At 60.8% G+C, this 19,783-nt stretch overlaps 1 protein-coding gene across 3 annotated transcripts in view; it reads right to left on the bottom strand.

The window, feature by feature from the left end:
* The window catches only part of map2k7 (mitogen-activated protein kinase kinase 7), a 201,584-nt gene that overhangs the window by 88,244 nt on the left and 93,557 nt on the right, over positions 1-19,783 (bottom strand). For 2 of the 3 annotated variants that reach the window (XM_072491280.1, XM_072491281.1), the window contains one exon: positions 16,045-16,152. The exons of the other annotated variant lie outside the window; for it this stretch is intronic. In XM_072491280.1, the coding sequence (XP_072347381.1) occupies positions 16,045-16,152 (108 nt within the window). The remainder of the gene's footprint in view (positions 1-16,044; positions 16,153-19,783) is intronic. 3 annotated transcript variants of the gene reach the window in all.

Here is a 19,783-nt window from a genome sequence, read left to right as displayed (position 1 = left end):
CGCAGGAGGCTGCTCTGCGAAGGAGGCTGCTCTGCGAAGGAGGCTGCTCTGTGCAGGTGGCTGCTCTGCGACGGTGGCTGCTCTGCGAAGGAGGCTGCTCTGCGAAGGAGGCTGCTCTGCGAAGGAGGCTGCTCTGCGAAGGAGGCTGCTCTGCGACGGTGGCTGCTCTGCGAAGGAGGCTGCTCTGCGAAGGAGGCTGCTCTGCGAAGGAGGCTGCTCTGCGAAGGAGGCTGCTCTGTGAAGGAGGCTGCTCTGCGAAGGAGGCTGCTCTGCGACGGTGGCTGCTCTGCGAAGGAGGCTGCTCTGCGAAGGAGGCTGCTCTGCGAAGGAGGCTGCTCTGCGAAGGAGGCTGCTCTGCGAAGGAGGCTGCTCTGCGACGGTGGCTGCTCTGCGAAGGAGGCTGCTCTGCGAAGGAGGCTGCTCTGCGACGGTGGCTGCTCTGCGAAGGAGGCTGCTCTGCGAAGGAGGCTGCTCTGCGAAGGAGGCTGCTCTGCGAAGGAGGCTGCTCTGCGAAGGAGGCTGCTCTGCGAAGGAGGCTGCTCTGCGCAGGAGGCTGCTCTGCGAAGGAGGCTGCTCTGCGAAGGAGGCTGCTCTGCGAAGGAGGCTGCTCTGTGCAGGTGGACTGCTCTGCGAAGGAGGCTGCTCTGCGAAGGAGGCTGCTCTGTGCAGGAGGCTGCTCTGCGAAGGAGGCTGCTCTGCAAAGGAGGCTGCTCTGCGAAGGTGGCTGCTCTGCGAAGGTGGCTGCTCTGTGCAGGAGGCTGCTCTGTGAAGGTGGCTGCTCTGCGAAGGAGGCTGCTCTGCGAAGGAGGCTGCTCTGCGAAGGTGGCTGCTCTGTGCAGGAGGCTGCTCTGTGCAGGTGGCTGCTCTGTGCAGGAGGCTGCTCTGCGAAGGAGGCTGCTCTGCGAAGGAGGCTGCTCTGCGAAGGAGGCTGCTCTGCGAAGGAGGCTGCTCTGCGAAGGAGGCTGCTCTGCGAAGGAGGCTGCTCTGCGAAGGAGGCTGCTCTGCGCAGGAGGCGGCTCTGTGAAGGAGGCTGCTCTGCGCAGGTGGCTGCTCTGCGCAGGTGGCTGCTCTGCGAAGGTGGCTGCTCTGCGAAGGAGGCTGCTCTGCGCAGGTGGCTGCTCTGCGAAGGAGGCTGCTCTGCGCAGGAGGCTGCTCTGTGCAGGAGGCTGCTCTGCGAAGGAGGCTGCTCTGCGAAGGAGGCTGCTCTGCGCAGGAGGCTGCTCTGCGAAGGAGGCTGCTCTGTGAAGGAGGCTGCTCTGTGCAGGTGGCTGCTCTGCGAAGGAGGCTGCTCTGTGAAGGAGGCTGCTCTGTGCAGGTGGCTGCTCTGCGAAGGTGGCTGCTCTGCGAAGGAGGCTGCTCTGTGAAGGTGGCTGCTCTGCGAAGGAGGCTGCTCTGTGCAGGTGGCTGCTCTGCGACGGTGGCTGCTCTGCGAAGGAGGCTGCTCTGCGACGGTGGCTGCTCTGCGAAGGAGGCTGCTCTGCGAAGGTGGCTGCTCTGCGAAGGAGGCTGCTCTGTGCAGGTGGCTGCTCTGTGCAGGAGGCTGCTCTGCGAAGGAGGCTGCTCTGCGAAGGTGGCTGCTCTGCGCAGGTGGCTGCTCTGCGCAGGTGGCTGCTCTGCGAAGGAGGCTGCTCTGCGAAGGAGGCTGCTCTGTGCAGGAGGCTGCTCTGCGACGGTGGCTGCTCTGCGAAGGAGGCTGCTCTGTGCAGGTGGCTGCTCTGCGACGGTGGCTGCTCTGCGAAGGAGGCTGCTCTGCGAAGGTGGCTGCTCTGCGAAGGAGGCTGCTCTGTGCAGGAGGCTGCTCTGCGAAGGAGGCTGCTCTGTGCAGGTGGCTGCTCTGCGACGGTGGCTGCTCTGCGAAGGAGGCTGCTCTGCGACGGTGGCTGCTCTGCGAAGGAGGCTGCTCTGCGAAGGTGGCTGCTCTGCGAAGGAGGCTGCTCTGCGAAGGAGGCTGCTCTGTGCAGGTGGCTGCTCTGTGAAGGAGGCTGCTCTGCGAAGGAGGCTGCTCTGCGAAGGAGGCTGCTCTGCGAAGGAGGCTGCTCTGTGCAGGAGGCTGCTCTGCGAAGGAGGCTGCTCTGTGCAGGTGGCTGCTCTGCGACGGTGGCTGCTCTGCGAAGGAGGCTGCTCTGCGACGGTGGCTGCTCTGCGAAGGAGGCTGCTCTGCGAAGGAGGCTGCTCTGCGAAGGTGGCTGCTCTGCGAAGGAGGCTGCTCTGCGAAGGAGGCTGCTCTGCGAAGGAGGCTGCTCTGCGAAGGAGGCTGCTCTGTGCAGGAGGCTGCTCTGCGACGGTGGCTGCTCTGTGCAGGTGGCTGCTCTGCGAAGGAGGCTGCTCTGTGCAGGAGGCTGCTCTGCGAAGGAGGCTGCTCTGCGAAGGAGGCTGCTCTGCGAACGGGGCTGCTCTGCGAAGGAGGCTGCTCTGTGCAGGTGGCTGCTCTGCGAAGGAGGCTGCTCTGTGCAGGTGGCTGCTCTGCGAAGGAGGCTGCTCTGTGCAGGTGGCTGCTCTGCGAAGGAGGCTGCTCTGTGCAGGTGGCTGCTCTGCGAAGGAGGCTGCTCTGCGAAGGAGGCTGCTCTGCGAAGGAGGCTGCTCTGCGAAGGAGGCTGCTCTGCGAAGGAGGCTGCTCTGCGAAGGAGGCTGCTCTGCGAAGGAGGCTGCTCTGCGACGGTGGCTGCTCTGCGAAGGAGGCTGCTCTGCGACGGTGGCTGCTCTGCGAAGGAGGCTGCTCTGCGCAGGAGGCTGCTCTGCGCAGGAGGCTGCTCTGCGAAGGAGGCTGCTCTGCGACGGTGGCTGCTCTGCGAAGGAGGCTGCTCTGCGAAGGAGGCTGCTCTGTGCAGGAGGCTGCTCTGCGAAGGAGGCTGCTCTGCGACGGTGGCTGCTCTGCGAAGGAGGCTGCTCTGCGACGGTGGCTGCTCTGTGAAGGAGGCTGCTCTGCGACGGTGGCTGCTCTGCGCAGGAGGCTGCTCTGCGAAGGAGGCTGCTCTGCGACGGTGGCTGCTCTGCGAAGGAGGCTGCTCTGCGAAGGAGGCTGCTCTGCGAAGGAGGCTGCTCTGCGACGGTGGCTGCTCTGCGAAGGAGGCTGCTCTGTGAAGGAGGCTGCTCTGCGAAGGAGGCTGCTCTGCGACGGTGGCTGCTCTGCGAAGGAGGCTGCTCTGCGACGGTGGCTGCTCTGCGAAGGAGGCTGCTCTGCGACGGTGGCTGCTCTGCGAAGGAGGCTGCTCTGCGACGGTGGCTGCTCTGCGAAGGAGGCTGCTCTGCGACGGTGGCTGCTCTGCGAAGGAGGCTGCTCTGTGAAGGAGGCTGCTCTGCGAAGGAGGCTGCTCTGTGAAGGAGGCGGCTCTGCGCAGGAGGCTGCTCTGCGAAGGAGGCTGCTCTGCGAAGGAGGCTGCTCTGCGACGGTGGCTGCTCTGCGAAGGAGGCTGCTCTGCGACGGTGGCTGCTCTGCGAAGGAGGCTGCTCTGTGCAGGTGGCTGCTCTGCGAAGGAGGCTGCTCTGCGACGGTGGCTGCTCTGTGCAGGAGGCTGCTCTGCGACGGTGGCTGCTCTGCGAAGGTGGCTGCTCTGCGAAGGAGGCTGCTCTGCGAAGGTGGCTGCTCTGCGAAGGAGGCTGCTCTGCGAAGGAGGCTGCTCTGCGCAGGTGGCTGCTCTGCGAAGGAGGCTGCTCTGTGCAGGAGGCTGCTCTGCGAAGGTGGCTGCTCTGTGCAGGAGGCTGCTCTGTGCAGGTGGCTGCTCTGCGAAGGAGGCTGCTCTGTGCAGGTGGCTGCTCTGCGAAGGAGGCTGCTCTGCGACGGTGGCTGCTCTGCGACGGTGGCTGCTCTGCGAAGGTGGCTGCTCTGCGACGGTGGCTGCTCTGCGAAGGAGGCTGCTCTGCGAAGGAGGCTGCTCTGTGAAGGAGGCTGCTCTGCGACGGTGGCTGCTCTGCGAAGGAGGCTGCTCTGCGACGGTGGCTGCTCTGTGCAGGAGGCTGCTCTGCGAAGGAGGCTGCTCTGCGCAGGAGGCTGCTCTGTGCAGGAGGCTGCTCTGTGCAGGAGGCTGCTCTGCGAAGGAGGCTGCTCTGCGACGGTGGCTGCTCTGCGCAGGAGGCTGCTCTGTGAAGGAGGCTGCTCTGCGACGGTGGCTGCTCTGTGCAGGAGGCTGCTCTGTGCAGGAGGCTGCTCTGCGAAGGAGGCTGCTCTGCGACGGTGGCTGCTCTGCGCAGGAGGCTGCTCTGCGAAGGAGGCTGCTCTGCGACGGTGGCTGCTCTGCGAAGGAGGCTGCTCTGTGCAGGAGGCTGCTCTGTGCAGGAGGCTGCTCTGCGAAGGAGGCTGCTCTGCGAAGGTGGCTGCTCTGCGCAGGAGGCTGCTCTGTGAAGGAGGCTGCTCTGCGAAGGTGGCTGCTCTGCGCAGGAGGCTGCTCTGTGCAGGAGGCTGCTCTGTGCAGGAGGCTGCTCTGCGAAGGAGGCTGCTCTGCGAAGGAGGCTGCTCTGTGAAGGAGGCTGCTCTGTGAAGGAGGCTGCTCTGCGAAGGTGGCTGCTCTGCGCAGGAGGCTGCTCTGCGAAGGAGGCTGCTCTGTGAAGGAGGCTGCTCTGTGAAGGAGGCTGCTCTGTGAAGGAGGCTGCTCTGCGAAGGAGGCTGCTCTGCGACGGTGGCTGCTCTGCGCAGGAGGCTGCTCTGCGAAGGAGGCTGCTCTGTGAAGGAGGCTGCTCTGTGAAGGAGGCTGCTCTGTGAAGGAGGCTGCTCTGCGACGGAGGCTGCTCTGCGAAGGAGGCTGCTCTGTGAAGGAGGCTGCTCTGTGAAGGAGGCTGCTCTGCGACGGTGGCTGCTCTGTTCAGGTGGCTGCTCTGTGAAGGAGGCTGCTCTGTGAAGGAGGCTGCTCTGTGAAGGAGGCTGCTCTGCGAAGGAGGCTGCTCTGTGCAGGTGGCTGCTCTGTGAAGGAGGCTGCTCTGTGCAGGTGGCTGCTCTGCGACGGTGGCTGCTCTGCGACGGAGGCTGCTCTGCGCAGGAGGCTGCTCTGCGAAGGAGGCTGCTCTGCGAAGGAGGCTGCTCTGCGACGGTGGCTGCTCTGCGAAGGAGGCTGCTCTGCGAAGGAGGCTGCTCTGCGAAGGAGGCTGCTCTGTGAAGGAGGCTGCTCTGCGAAGGAGGCTGCTCTGCGACGGTGGCTGCTCTGCGAAGGAGGCTGCTCTGCGAAGGAGGCTGCTCTGCGAAGGAGGCTGCTCTGCGAAGGAGGCTGCTCTGCGAAGGAGGCTGCTCTGCGAAGGAGGCTGCTCTGCGAAGGAGGCTGCTCTGCGCAGGAGGCTGCTCTGCGAAGGAGGCTGCTCTGCGAAGGAGGCTGCTCTGCGAAGGAGGCTGCTCTGTGCAGGTGGACTGCTCTGCGAAGGAGGCTGCTCTGCGAAGGAGGCTGCTCTGTGCAGGAGGCTGCTCTGCGAAGGAGGCTGCTCTGCAAAGGAGGCTGCTCTGCAAAGGAGGCTGCTCTGCGAAGGTGGCTGCTCTGCGAAGGTGGCTGCTCTGTGCAGGAGGCTGCTCTGTGAAGGTGGCTGCTCTGCGAAGGAGGCTGCTCTGCGAAGGAGGCTGCTCTGCGAAGGTGGCTGCTCTGTGCAGGAGGCTGCTCTGTGCAGGTGGCTGCTCTGTGCAGGAGGCTGCTCTGCGAAGGAGGCTGCTCTGCGAAGGAGGCTGCTCTGCGAAGGAGGCTGCTCTGCGAAGGAGGCTGCTCTGCGAAGGAGGCTGCTCTGCGAAGGAGGCTGCTCTGCGCAGGAGGCGGCTCTGTGAAGGAGGCTGCTCTGCGCAGGTGGCTGCTCTGCGCAGGTGGCTGCTCTGCGAAGGAGGCTGCTCTGCGCAGGTGGCTGCTCTGCGAAGGAGGCTGCTCTGCGCAGGAGGCTGCTCTGTGCAGGAGGCTGCTCTGCGAAGGAGGCTGCTCTGCGAAGGAGGCTGCTCTGCGCAGGAGGCTGCTCTGCGAAGGAGGCTGCTCTGTGAAGGAGGCTGCTCTGTGCAGGTGGCTGCTCTGCGAAGGAGGCTGCTCTGTGAAGGAGGCTGCTCTGTGCAGGTGGCTGCTCTGCGAAGGTGGCTGCTCTGCGAAGGAGGCTGCTCTGTGAAGGTGGCTGCTCTGCGAAGGAGGCTGCTCTGTGCAGGTGGCTGCTCTGCGACGGTGGCTGCTCTGCGAAGGAGGCTGCTCTGCGACGGTGGCTGCTCTGCGAAGGAGGCTGCTCTGCGAAGGTGGCTGCTCTGCGAAGGAGGCTGCTCTGTGCAGGTGGCTGCTCTGTGCAGGAGGCTGCTCTGCGAAGGAGGCTGCTCTGCGAAGGTGGCTGCTCTGCGCAGGTGGCTGCTCTGCGACGGTGGCTGCTCTGCGAAGGAGGCTGCTCTGCGAAGGAGGCTGCTCTGTGCAGGAGGCTGCTCTGCGACGGTGGCTGCTCTGCGAAGGAGGCTGCTCTGTGCAGGTGGCTGCTCTGCGACGGTGGCTGCTCTGCGAAGGAGGCTGCTCTGCGAAGGTGGCTGCTCTGCGAAGGAGGCTGCTCTGTGCAGGAGGCTGCTCTGCGAAGGAGGCTGCTCTGTGCAGGTGGCTGCTCTGCGACGGTGGCTGCTCTGCGAAGGAGGCTGCTCTGCGACGGTGGCTGCTCTGCGAAGGAGGCTGCTCTGCGAAGGTGGCTGCTCTGCGAAGGAGGCTGCTCTGCGAAGGAGGCTGCTCTGTGCAGGTGGCTGCTCTGTGAAGGAGGCTGCTCTGCGAAGGAGGCTGCTCTGCGACGGTGGCTGCTCTGCGAAGGAGGCTGCTCTGCGAAGGAGGCTGCTCTGTGCAGGTGGCTGCTCTGCGACGGTGGCTGCTCTGCGAAGGAGGCTGCTCTGCGACGGTGGCTGCTCTGCGAAGGAGGCTGCTCTGCGAAGGAGGCTGCTCTGCGAAGGTGGCTGCTCTGCGAAGGAGGCTGCTCTGCGAAGGAGGCTGCTCTGCGAAGGAGGCTGCTCTGCGAAGGAGGCTGCTCTGCGAAGGAGGCTGCTCTGTGCAGGAGGCTGCTCTGCGACGGTGGCTGCTCTGTGCAGGTGGCTGCTCTGCGAAGGAGGCTGCTCTGTGCAGGAGGCTGCTCTGCGAAGGAGGCTGCTCTGCGAAGGAGGCTGCTCTGCGAACGGGGCTGCTCTGCGAAGGAGGCTGCTCTGTGCAGGTGGCTGCTCTGCGAAGGAGGCTGCTCTGTGCAGGTGGCTGCTCTGCGAAGGAGGCTGCTCTGTGCAGGTGGCTGCTCTGCGAAGGAGGCTGCTCTGTGCAGGTGGCTGCTCTGCGAAGGAGGCTGCTCTGCGAAGGAGGCTGCTCTGCGAAGGAGGCTGCTCTGCGAAGGAGGCTGCTCTGCGAAGGAGGCTGCTCTGCGAAGGAGGCTGCTCTGCGAAGGAGGCTGCTCTGCGAAGGAGGCTGCTCTGCGAAGGAGGCTGCTCTGCGAAGGAGGCTGCTCTGCGACGGTGGCTGCTCTGCGAAGGAGGCTGCTCTGCGACGGTGGCTGCTCTGCGAAGGAGGCTGCTCTGCGCAGGAGGCTGCTCTGCGCAGGAGGCTGCTCTGCGAAGGAGGCTGCTCTGCGACGGTGGCTGCTCTGCGAAGGAGGCTGCTCTGCGAAGGAGGCTGCTCTGTGCAGGAGGCTGCTCTGCGAAGGAGGCTGCTCTGCGACGGTGGCTGCTCTGCGAAGGAGGCTGCTCTGCGACGGTGGCTGCTCTGTGAAGGAGGCTGCTCTGCGACGGTGGCTGCTCTGCGCAGGAGGCTGCTCTGCGAAGGAGGCTGCTCTGCGACGGTGGCTGCTCTGCGAAGGAGGCTGCTCTGCGAAGGAGGCTGCTCTGCGAAGGAGGCTGCTCTGCGACGGTGGCTGCTCTGCGAAGGAGGCTGCTCTGTGAAGGAGGCTGCTCTGCGAAGGAGGCTGCTCTGCGACGGTGGCTGCTCTGCGAAGGAGGCTGCTCTGCGACGGTGGCTGCTCTGCGAAGGAGGCTGCTCTGCGACGGTGGCTGCTCTGCGAAGGAGGCTGCTCTGCGACGGTGGCTGCTCTGCGAAGGAGGCTGCTCTGCGACGGTGGCTGCTCTGCGAAGGAGGCTGCTCTGTGAAGGAGGCTGCTCTGCGAAGGAGGCTGCTCTGTGAAGGAGGCGGCTCTGCGCAGGAGGCTGCTCTGCGAAGGAGGCTGCTCTGCGAAGGAGGCTGCTCTGCGACGGTGGCTGCTCTGCGAAGGAGGCTGCTCTGCGACGGTGGCTGCTCTGCGAAGGAGGCTGCTCTGTGCAGGTGGCTGCTCTGCGAAGGAGGCTGCTCTGCGACGGTGGCTGCTCTGTGCAGGAGGCTGCTCTGCGACGGTGGCTGCTCTGCGAAGGTGGCTGCTCTGCGAAGGAGGCTGCTCTGCGAAGGTGGCTGCTCTGCGAAGGAGGCTGCTCTGCGAAGGAGGCTGCTCTGCGCAGGTGGCTGCTCTGCGAAGGAGGCTGCTCTGTGCAGGAGGCTGCTCTGCGAAGGTGGCTGCTCTGTGCAGGAGGCTGCTCTGTGCAGGTGGCTGCTCTGCGAAGGAGGCTGCTCTGTGCAGGTGGCTGCTCTGCGAAGGAGGCTGCTCTGCGACGGTGGCTGCTCTGCGACGGTGGCTGCTCTGCGAAGGTGGCTGCTCTGCGACGGTGGCTGCTCTGCGAAGGAGGCTGCTCTGCGAAGGAGGCTGCTCTGTGAAGGAGGCTGCTCTGCGACGGTGGCTGCTCTGCGAAGGAGGCTGCTCTGCGACGGTGGCTGCTCTGTGCAGGAGGCTGCTCTGCGAAGGAGGCTGCTCTGCGCAGGAGGCTGCTCTGTGCAGGAGGCTGCTCTGTGCAGGAGGCTGCTCTGCGAAGGAGGCTGCTCTGCGACGGTGGCTGCTCTGCGCAGGAGGCTGCTCTGTGAAGGAGGCTGCTCTGCGACGGTGGCTGCTCTGTGCAGGAGGCTGCTCTGTGCAGGAGGCTGCTCTGCGAAGGAGGCTGCTCTGCGACGGTGGCTGCTCTGCGCAGGAGGCTGCTCTGTGAAGGAGGCTGCTCTGCGACGGTGGCTGCTCTGCGAAGGAGGCTGCTCTGTGCAGGAGGCTGCTCTGTGCAGGAGGCTGCTCTGCGAAGGAGGCTGCTCTGCGCAGGAGGCTGCTCTGAGAAGGAGGCTGCTCTGCGAAGGTGGCTGCTCTGCGCAGGAGGCTGCTCTGTGCAGGAGGCTGCTCTGTGCAGGAGGCTGCTCTGCGAAGGAGGCTGCTCTGTGAAGGGGGCTGCTCTGTGAAGGAGGCTGCTCTGTGAAGGAGGCTGCTCTGCGAAGGTGGCTGCTCTGCGCAGGAGGCTGCTCTGCGAAGGAGGCTGCTCTGTGAAGGAGGCTGCTCTGTGAAGGAGGCTGCTCTGTGAAGGAGGCTGCTCTGCGAAGGAGGCTGCTCTGCGACGGTGGCTGCTCTGCGCAGGAGGCTGCTCTGCGAAGGAGGCTGCTCTGTGAAGGAGGCTGCTCTGTGAAGGAGGCTGCTCTGTGAAGGAGGCTGCTCTGCGACGGAGGCTGCTCTGCGAAGGAGGCTGCTCTGTGAAGGAGGCTGCTCTGTGAAGGAGGCTGCTCTGCGACGGTGGCTGCTCTGTGCAGGTGGCTGCTCTGTGAAGGAGGCTGCTCTGTGAAGGAGGCTGCTCTGCGAAGGAGGCTGCTCTGTGCAGGTGGCTGCTCTGTGAAGGAGGCTGCTCTGTGCAGGTGGCTGCTCTGTGAAGGAGGCTGCTCTGCGAAGGAGGCTGCTCTGTGAAGGAGGCTGCTCTGTGAAGGAGGCTGCTCTGTGCAGGTGGCTGCTCTGTGAAGGAGGCTGCTCTGCGACGGTGGCTGCTCTGTGAAGGAGGCTGCTCTGCGCAGGAGGCGGCTCTGCGCAGGTGGCTGCTCTGCGAAGGAGGCTGCTCTGTGAAGGAGGCTGCTCTGCGAAGGAGGCTGCTCTGTGCAGGTGGCTGCTCTGCGAAGGAGGCTGCTCTGTGAAGGAGGCTGCTCTGTGAAGGAGGCTGCTCTGCGAAGGAGGCTGCTCTGTGCAGGTGGCTGCTCTGTGAAGGAGGCTGCTCTGCGACGGTGGCTGCTCTGCGACGGTGGCTGCTCTGTGAAGGAGGCTGCTCTGCGACGGTGGCTGCTCTGCGAAGGAGGCTGCTCTGCGAAGGAGGCGGCTCTGTGCAGGTGGCTGCTCTGCGAAGGAGGCGGCTCTGCGAAGGAGGCGGCTCTGCGAAGGAGGCTGCTCTGCGACGGTGGCTGCTCTGCGACGGTGGCTGCTCTGCGAAGGAGGCTGCTCTGCGACGGTGGCTGCTCTGTGAAGGAGGCTGCTCTGCGACGGTGGCTGCTCTGCGAAGGAGGCTGCTCTGCGAAGGAGGCGGCTCTGTGCAGGTGGCTGCTCTGCGAAGGAGGCGGCTCTGCGAAGGAGGCGGCTCTGCGAAGGAGGCTGCTCTGCGAAGGAGGCTGCTCTGCGAAGGAGGCTGCTCTGCGACGGTGGCTGCTCTGCGACGGTGGCTGCTCTGCGACGGTGGCTGCTCTGCGAAGGAGGCTGCTCTGCGAAGGAGGCTGCTCTGCGAGGGTGGCTGCTCTGCGAAGGAGGCTGCTCTGCGAAGGAGGCTGCTCTGCGCAGGAGGCTGCTCTGCGACGGTGGCTGCTCTGCGAAGGAGGCTGCTCTGCGACGGTGGCTGCTCTGCGAAGGAGGCTGCTCTGCGAAGGAGGCTGCTCTGCGACGGTGGCTGCTCTGCGAAGGAGGCTGCTCTGTGCAGGAGGCTGCTCTGCGAAGGAGGCTGCTCTGCGAAGGAGGCTGCTCTGCGAAGGAGGCTGCTCTGTGAAGGAGGCTGCTCTGCGAAGGAGGCTGCTCTGTGCAGGAGGCTGCTCTGTGAAGGTGGCTGCTCTGTGAAGGAGGCTGCTCTGTGCAGGAGGCTGCTCTGCGAAGGAGGCTGCTCTGCGAAGGTGGCTGCTCTGCGAAGGAGGCTGCTCTGTGCAGGAGGCTGCTCTGCGAAGGAGGCTACTCTGCGAAGGAGGCTGCTCTGCGAAGGAGTCTGCTCTGCGAAGGAGGCTGCTCTGTGCAGGAGGCTGCTCTGCGAAGGAGGCTACTCTGCGAAGGTGGCTGCTCTGTGAAGGTGGCTGCTCTGCGAAGGAGGCTGCTCTGCGAAGGAGGCTGCTCTGCGACGGTGGCTGCTCTGCGAAGGTGGCTGCTCTGCGAAGGTGGCTGCTCTGCGAAGGTGGCTGCTCTGCGCAGGAGGCTGCTCTGCGAAGGAGGCTGCTCTGCGAAGGAGGCTGCTCTGCGCAGGAGGCTGCTCTGTGAAGGTGGCTGCTCTGTGAAGGAGGCTGCTCTGTGCAGGAGGCTGCTCTGCGCAGGAGGCTGCTCTGCGCAGGAGGCTGCTCTGCGAAGGAGGCTGCTCTGTGCAGGAGGCTGCTCTGCGCAGGAGGCTGCTCTGCGAAGGAGGCTGCTCTGCGAAGGAGGCTGCTCTGTGCAGGAGGCTGCTCTGCGCAGGAGGCTGCTCTGCGCAGGAGGCTGCTCTGCGAAGGAGGCTGCTCTGCGAAGGAGGCTGCTCTGCGAAGGAGGCTGCTCTGTGCAGGAGGCTGCTCTGTGCAGGAGGCTGCTCTGCGAAGGAGGCTACTCTGCGAAGGAGGCTGCTCTGTGCAGGTGGACTGCTCTGCGAAGGAGGCTGCTCTGCGAAGGAGGCGGCTCTGCGAAGGAGGCGGCTCTGCGAAGGAGGCTGCTCTGTGCAGGTGGACTGCTCTGCGAAGGAGGCTGCTCTGCGAAGGAGGCTGCTCTGCGAAGGAGGCTGCTCTGCGAAGGAGGCTGCTCTGTGCAGGTGGACTGCTCTGCGAAGGAGGCTGCTCTGCGAAGGAGGCTGCTCTGCGACGGTGGCTGCTCTGCGAAGGAGGCTGCTCTGTGCAGGAGGCTGCTCTGCGAAGGAGGCTGCTCTGCGAAGGAGGCTGCTCTGCGAAGGAGGCTGCTCTGTGAAGGAGGCTGCTCTGCGAAGGAGGCTGCTCTGCGAAGGAGGCTGCTCTGCGAAGGTGGCTGCTCTGCGAAGGAGGCTGCTCTGCGAAGGAGGCTGCTCTGTGCAGGAGGCTGCTCTGCGAAGGAGGCTGCTCTGCGAAGGAGGCTGCTCTGCGAAGGTGGCTGCTCTGCGAAGGAGGCTGCTCTGCGCAGGAGGCTGCTCTGCGAAGGAGGCTGCTCTGTGAAGGTGGCTGCTCTGTGAAGGAGGCTGCTCTGTGAAGGAGGCTGCTCTGTGCAGGAGGCTGCTCTGCGAAGGAGGCTGCTCTGCGAAGGTGGCTGCTCTGCGAAGGAGGCTGCTCTGTGCAGGAGGCTGCTCTGCGAAGGAGGCTGCTCTGCGAAGGAGGCTGCTCTGCGAAGGAGGCTACTCTGCGAAGGAGGCTGCTCTGCGAAGGAGGCTGCTCTGTGCAGGAGGCTGCTCTGCGAAGGAGGCTGCTCTGTGCAGGAGGCTGCTCTGTGAAGGTGGCTGCTCTGTGAAGGAGGCTGCTCTGTGCAGGAGGCTGCTCTGCGCAGGAGGCTGCTCTGCGCAGGAGGCTGCTCTGCGAAGGAGGCTGCTCTGCGAAGGAGGCTGCTCTGCGAAGGAGGCTGCTCTGTGCAGGAGGCTGCTCTGTGCAGGAGGCTGCTCTGCGAAGGAGGCTACTCTGCGAAGGAGGCTGCTCTGTGCAGGTGGACTGCTCTGCGAAGGAGGCTGCTCTGCGAAGGAGGCGGCTCTGCGAAGGAGGCGGCTCTGCGAAGGAGGCTGCTCTGTGCAGGTGGACTGCTCTGCGAAGGAGGCTGCTCTGCGAAGGAGGCTGCTCTGCGAAGGAGGCTGCTCTGCGAAGGAGGCTGCTCTGTGCAGGTGGACTGCTCTGCGAAGGAGGCTGCCCTGTGCAGGTGGACTGCTCTGTGCAGGTGGACTGCTCTGTGCAGGTGGACTGCTCTGCGAAGGAGGCTGCTCTGTGCAGGTGGACTGCTCTGTGCAGGTGGACTGCCCTGTGCAGGTGGACTGCTCTGCGAAGGAGGCTGCTCTGTGCAGGTGGACTGCTCTTCATTGTCAAATGGAAACCTGATGTGAGCCAGAGCTGGAATGTGTGACGTAGTGGTACCCTGGGAAGGTGGGTACACATGTACACACAAAAGTACACACACGCACGTATACACACACACACACGCCGCACGTATACACACGCACGTACACAGACACATGCCGCACGTATACACACGCACGTATACAGACACACGCCGCACGTATACACACGTACGAATACACATGCATGAATACACACACGTAGACACGCACGCACGTATACACACGCATGTATACACACACGTACAGACACGCACGTATACACACACGTATACACACGCACGTATACACACACGTATACACACGCACATATACATACGCATGTATACACGTGTATACACACGCGTATACACACGCACATATACACACGCATGTGCACGCACGTACACACATGCACGTATACAGACGCACGTATACACACGCACGTACACACGTACACACACTCGCATGTACACACGCACGCACGTACACACGCACGCATACACACGCACGCATACACACACATACACGTATACACACACACGTACAGACACGCACACGTATACGCACGCACGTATACGCACGCACGTATACGCACGCACGTATACACACGCACGTATACACACGCACGTATACACACGCACGTATACACACGCACGTATACACACACGTATACACGCACGTATACACACGCACGTATACACACACGTATACACACACGTATACACACATGTATACACACATATATACACACACATACACACATATACACACATATACACACACATGTACAGACACGCACACACATACACGTGCACATACACACAAACGTACACGCACCTAAGTGAAGAGCTGACAGATTCTTGTTAAAAAATTTAGACTACCTGATTCTTTTGTTTCCCAATTAAGGGGCAATTTAGCGTGGCCAATCCACCTACCCTGCACATCTTTGGGTTGTGGGGGTGAAACTCACGCAGACCCAGGGAGAATGTGCAAACTCCACACGGACAGTGACTCAGAGCCGGGATCGAACCTGGGTCCTCGGAGCCGTGAGGCTGCAGTGCTAGCCACTACGCCACCATGCCACCCTGGGAGCTGACAGATTCTCACTGATGCGGATGCTGGAATCTGAAACAAAAACATAAAATGCTCGAAAATCTCAGCGAGTCTGACAGCATCTGTGGAGAGAGGACGGAACTGACGTTTCGAGTTTGGTTGACTCTTTTGTCAGCGCGTCAGGTTGGAACAGAGAGAAGAGCGGGATTCCAAATGTAGTTTTCTTACTGTCTCCGTCGCTTTGAGGAAGTGACAAAGTTGATTGATGAGGGAAGGGCTGTAAATGTCATATACATGGACTTCAGTAAGGTGTTTGATAACGTTTCCCATGGCAGGTTGATGGAAAAAGTGAAGTCGTCTGGGGTTCAGGGTGTACTAGCTAGATGGATAAAGAACTGGCTGGGCAACAGGAGACAGAGAGTAGTGTTGGAAGGGAGTGTCTCGAAATGGAGAGCGGTGACTAGTGGTGTTCCACAGGGATCCGTGCTCGGACCACTGTTGTTTGTGATATACATAAATGATCTGGACGAAGGTATAGGTGGTCTGATTAGCAAGTTTGCAGATGATACTAAGATTGGTGGAGTTGCAGATAGCGAGGAGGACTGTCAGAGAATACAGCAAAATATAGATAGATTGGAGAGTTGGGCAGAGAAATGGCAGATGGAGTTCAATCCAGGCAAATGCGACGCGATGCATTTTGGAAGATCCAATTCAAGAGCGGACTATACGGTCAATGGAAGAGTCCTGGGGAAAATTGATGTACAGAGAGATCTGGGAGTTCAGGTCCATTGTACCCTGAAGGTGGCAACGCAGGTCAATAGAGTGGTCAAGAAGGCATACGGCATGCTTTCCTTCATTGGACGGGGTATTGAGTACAAGAGTTGGCAGGTCATGTTACAGTTGTATAAGACTTTGGTTAGGTCACATTTGGAATACTGCGTACAGTTCTGGTCGCCACATTGCCAAAAGGATGTAGATGCTTTAGAGAGGGTGCAGAGGAGGTTCACCAGGATGTTGCCTGGTATGGAGGGTGCTAGCTATAAAGAAAGGTTGAGTAGATTAGGATTATTTTCATTAGAAAGACGGAGGTTGACGGGGGACCTGATTGAGGTCTACAAAATCATGAGAGGTATAGACAGGGTGGATAGCAAGAAGCTTTTTCCCAGAGTGGGGGACTCAATTACTAGGGGTCACAAGTTCAAGGTGAGAGGGGAAATGTTTAAGGGAGATATGCGTGGAAAGTTCTTTACGCAGAGGGTGGTGGGTGCCTGGAATGCATTGCTAGTGGAGGTGGTAGAGGCGGGCACGATAGCGTAATTTAAGATGTATCTGGACAGATACATGAATGGGCAGGGAGCAGAGGGATACAGATCCTTAGAAAATAGGCGACAGGTTTAGATAAAGGATCTGGATCGGCGCAGGCTGGGAGGGCCGAAGGGCCTGTTCCTGTGCTGTAATTTTTCTTTGTTCTGTGTTCTCTTTGTTCTTTGGGTACTTCCGTGGAAATACACAACTACGTTTCTTTAACGTGTGTAAACCCAATAGTCAGCTTGGCTCTCTTGCCTTGAATGGGTTTCAGGCACCATGTAACCTTGCGCTCAGAAACTAAGATGCCATTGGGAGTGACCTGTTGAAGGTGAAGGATTGACGTCAGGCCCCGCCTGCCTTCTCAGACGGACAGAGAGATCGGTCCCATGGCATTGAGTCGGGGTTCCTCCAGTGACCTGGAAAATGCTCCTTCCACAAATCCCACCATCAAAAAGATCGCTCCGGCATTGCGGTCACCGAATCCTGATATATACAAAGTGACCACCGCACGTGAGAACAGAGAGCACTTTTCCCGACATTAGAATGTCCCTTTACCTCGTAGTGAGACATTTAAACATCGAGTGACACGAGGATAGCGCAGGAAAATAGTGAAGTGGAACTCAGCCACAGTTTCACGGAATGGTGGAGGGGGTTCAAGGGCCGAATGGCCTCCTCCTGCTCCTATGTTCTTATACGGCCAACCGTGACCCTTCTCAAACCTTACTCACCGCCACAGTCATCTTGCCCAGGATCCTTTCCGGAATAGGCCCCTGAATCCGTTTCTTCAGCTTCTCCGCACATGTGCCCATCAGTTCCATCGCGATGAACACGTCAGTCTGCGTAATAGACACAATATCTCAACACCCTTGCACAGTTTGGTTCTTTCGCAAGTTGTTTTTTAACGGCATGCATTGGCAGCCTGTGCATTTCTATGAGGGCTGATTTTTGGGGGAGGCGGCTGGTTTGGACAACAGCAGACGGTGGTGCTCTTCCAGTCATCGAATTACTGCCCAGAAAGGTGCAGCGCTCCAGAGACAAGATGAACGACTTCAGAGTGCGCTCAATGGCTACAACGCTGCTGCAGAACTATTAAAGCCCAACTTCCTCAATTCCCTGCGACATTATTAGGTACACATTAAAAAATCAAGGGGAAAGAGAAACGTACCGGAGAACTGGCAGACAACTGAAATAAGACCTACATTTAGCACAGGAGGTAGAATAAGTCCAGGGTACGATATGGACCAGCTAACCCAACACTGGCGTCAGGAAAATAATCCAATTCTTCCAGAAAGGGGTGAGAGAAAAACAGGTACAAAACAAAAATATGATAAAGAATAGCAAAACCAGATTTAGAGAACGTCACACTTGGCCAAACTTCTAGAATCTTTGAAGAAGAACCAGAAAGAGTAGTCAAGGGTAATGCAGTCCATGAAATGTATTTAGATAATAAAGGTCTTCATAGAATCATAGAATAATCATAGAATTTACAGTGCAGGAGGAGGCCATTCGGCCCATCGAGTCTGTACCGGCTCTTGGAAAGAGCACCCTACCCAAGGTCAACACCTCCACCCTATCCCCATAACCCAGTTACCCCACCCAACACTAAGGGCAATTTTGGACACTAAGGGCAATTTATCATTGGCCAATCCACCCAACCTGCACATCTTTGGACTGTGGGAGGAAACCGGAGCACCCGGAGGAAACCCACGCACACACGGGGAGGATGTGCAGACTCCACACAGACAGTGACCCAAGCCGGAATCGAACCTGCGACCCTGGAGCTGTGAAGCAATTGTGCTATCCACAATGCTACCGTGCTGCCCTACTCTCTCGTTCTCCCTTCCTCTCTCTCACTCCCCCTCCCTCTCTCTCGCTCCCCCTCTCTCTCTCTCTCTCCCCCTTCCTCTCTCTCACTCCCCCTCCCTCTCTCTCGCTCCCCCTTCCTCTCTCTCGCTCCCCCTTCCTCTCTCTCGCTCCCCCTCCCTCTCTCTCGCTCCCCCTCCCTCTCTCTCGCTCCCCCTCCCTCTCTCTCTCTCACTCCCCCTCCCTCTCTCTCTCCCCCTCCCTCTCTCCCCCTCCCTCTCTCTCTCTCTCTCTCTCTCTCCCCCTCCCTCTCTCTCTCCCCCTCCCTCTCTCTCTCCCCCTCCCTCTCTCTCTCCCCCTCCCTCTCTCTCTCCCCCTCCCTCTCTCTCTCCCCCTCCCTCTCTCTCTCCCCCTCCCTCTCTCTCTCCCCCTCCCTCTCTCTCTCCCCCTCCCTCTCTCTCCCCCTCCCTCTCTCTCTCCCCCTCCCTCTCTCTCTCCCCCTCCCTCTCTCTCTCCCCCTCCCTCTCTCTCTCCCCCTCCCTCTCTCTCTCTCCCCCTCCCTCTCTCACTCCCCCCTCCCTCTCTCTCACTCCCCCCTCCCTCTCTCTCACTCCCCCTTCCTCTCTCTCCCCCTCCCTCTCTCTCTCCCCCTCCCTGTCTCTCGCTCCCTCCCTCCCGCTCCCTCCCTCCCTCTCTCACACCCCCTCCCTCTCTCTCCCCCTCCCTGTCTCTCGCTCCCTCCCTCTCGCTCACACCCCCTCCCTCTCTCTCACTCCCCCTCCCTCTCTCTCACTCCCCCTCCCTCCCACTCTCTCCCCCTCCCTCTCTCTCTCCCCCTCCCTGTCTCTCGCTCCCTCCCTCTCTCACACCCCCTCCCTCTCTCTCACTCCCCCTCCCTCTCTCTCACACCCCCTCCCTCTCTCTCTCCCCCTCCCTGTCTCTCGCTCCCTCCCTCTCTCTCACACCCCCTCCCTCTCTCTCTCCCCCTCCCTCTCTCTCTCCCCCTCCATCTCTCTCACTCCCCCTCCCTGTCTCTCGCTCCCTCCCTCTCTCTCACACCCCCTCCCTCTCTCTCACTCCCCCTCCCTCTCTCTCACACCCCCTCCGTCTCTCTCACTCCCCCTCCCTCTCTCTCACTCCCCCTCCCTCTCTCTCACTCCCCCTCCCTCTCTCTCACTCCCCCTCCCTCTCTCTCGCACCCCCTCCCTCTCTCATAGAATTTGCAGTGCAGAAGGAGGCCATTCGGCCCATCGAGTCTGCACCGGCTCTTGGGAAGAGCACCCTACCCAAGGTCAACACCGCCACCCTATCCCCATAACCCAGTAACCCCACCCAACACTAAGGGCAATTTGGGACACTAAGGGCAATTTATCATGGCCAATCCACCTAACCTGCACATCTTTGGACTGTGGGAGGAAACCGGAGCACCCGGAGGAAACCCACGCACACACGGGGAGGATGTGCAGACTCCACACAGACAGTGACCCAAGCCGGAGTCGAACCTGGGACCCTGGAGCTGTGAAGCAATTGTGCTATCCACAATGCTACCGTGCTGCCCTACTCTCTCGCTCCCCCTTCCTCTCTCCCACTCCCCCTCCTTCTCTCTGGCTCCCCCTCCCTCTCTCTCTCTCTCTCCCCCTTCCTCTCTCTCACTCCCCCTTCCTCTCTCTCACTCCCCCTCCCTCTCTCTCACTCCCCCTCCCTCTCTCTCACTCCCCCTCCCTCTCTCTCTCTCTCTCCCCCTCCCTCTCTCTCGCTCCCCCTTCCTCTCTCTCGCTCCCCCTTCCTCTCTCTCGCTCCCCCTTCCTCTCTCCTCCCTCCTCTCCCTCTCTCCATTCCCTCTCACTCCCCTCCTTTCATTGACTATAAAATCTGCACTTTTGCCTCACTCTGAAGTAAAAACATTGAAGCAGCTTCAGAAGCAGTTTCTCAAAAGCTTTTCTCACGCATTACTCTCCCTCGAGTGGTCTCCTTTGAACCATCAGACTGTGCGGGGGAAGAATGTGACGTTGATGCCACTGTGCGCTGGTTTCAAAATGGTGCAGTCACGGTCGGTAACTAGGAAAATTCCATTTCAATAATTAAATGATATTTTCGCAGTTTAAAATTTGCTGGTCTTGATGGCACAGATTGGGTTCCAATATGCCCGACCGACTGACTGGTGATAGATATTCATGCTGCTTGTGTTGGCGCTCTCTCGGTCCGCTGGACCACAGATGGCCAGCAGCCAACTGTCTGCCAGGGCTGCCCTGTTGAGCTTGGCCTTGGATAGAATCCCTACAGTGCAGGAGGAGGCCATTCGGCCCATCGAGTCTGCACCGGCTCTTGGAAAGAGCAACCCACTTAAGCCCCATGTTTCCACCCTATCCCCGTAACCCCACATAACCTCTTTTGGACACTAAGGGGCAATTTAGCGTGACCAATCCCTCTAACCTGCACATCTTTGGACTGTGGGAGGAAACCGGAGCACCCGGAGGAAACCCACGCACACACGGGGAGGACGTGCAGACTCCGCACAGTAACCCAGACGGGAATCGAACCTGGGTCCCTGGAGCTGTGAAGCCACAGTGCTAACCAATGCACTTAAATAAAAATTCCTCTTCGGGATCTTTATGGGGAATCAAACCTCAAATCTTTAATCTTTATTACGCAGTTTCCAACGCA

The sequence above is a fragment of the Scyliorhinus torazame genome, chromosome 27 (assembly GCF_047496885.1).
Source record: "Scyliorhinus torazame isolate Kashiwa2021f chromosome 27, sScyTor2.1, whole genome shotgun sequence".
Taxonomy (NCBI): Eukaryota; Metazoa; Chordata; class Chondrichthyes; order Carcharhiniformes; family Scyliorhinidae; genus Scyliorhinus; species Scyliorhinus torazame.
Note: the sequence above shows the minus strand (reverse complement) of the source record. Positions and strands in the feature narration are given on the sequence as shown.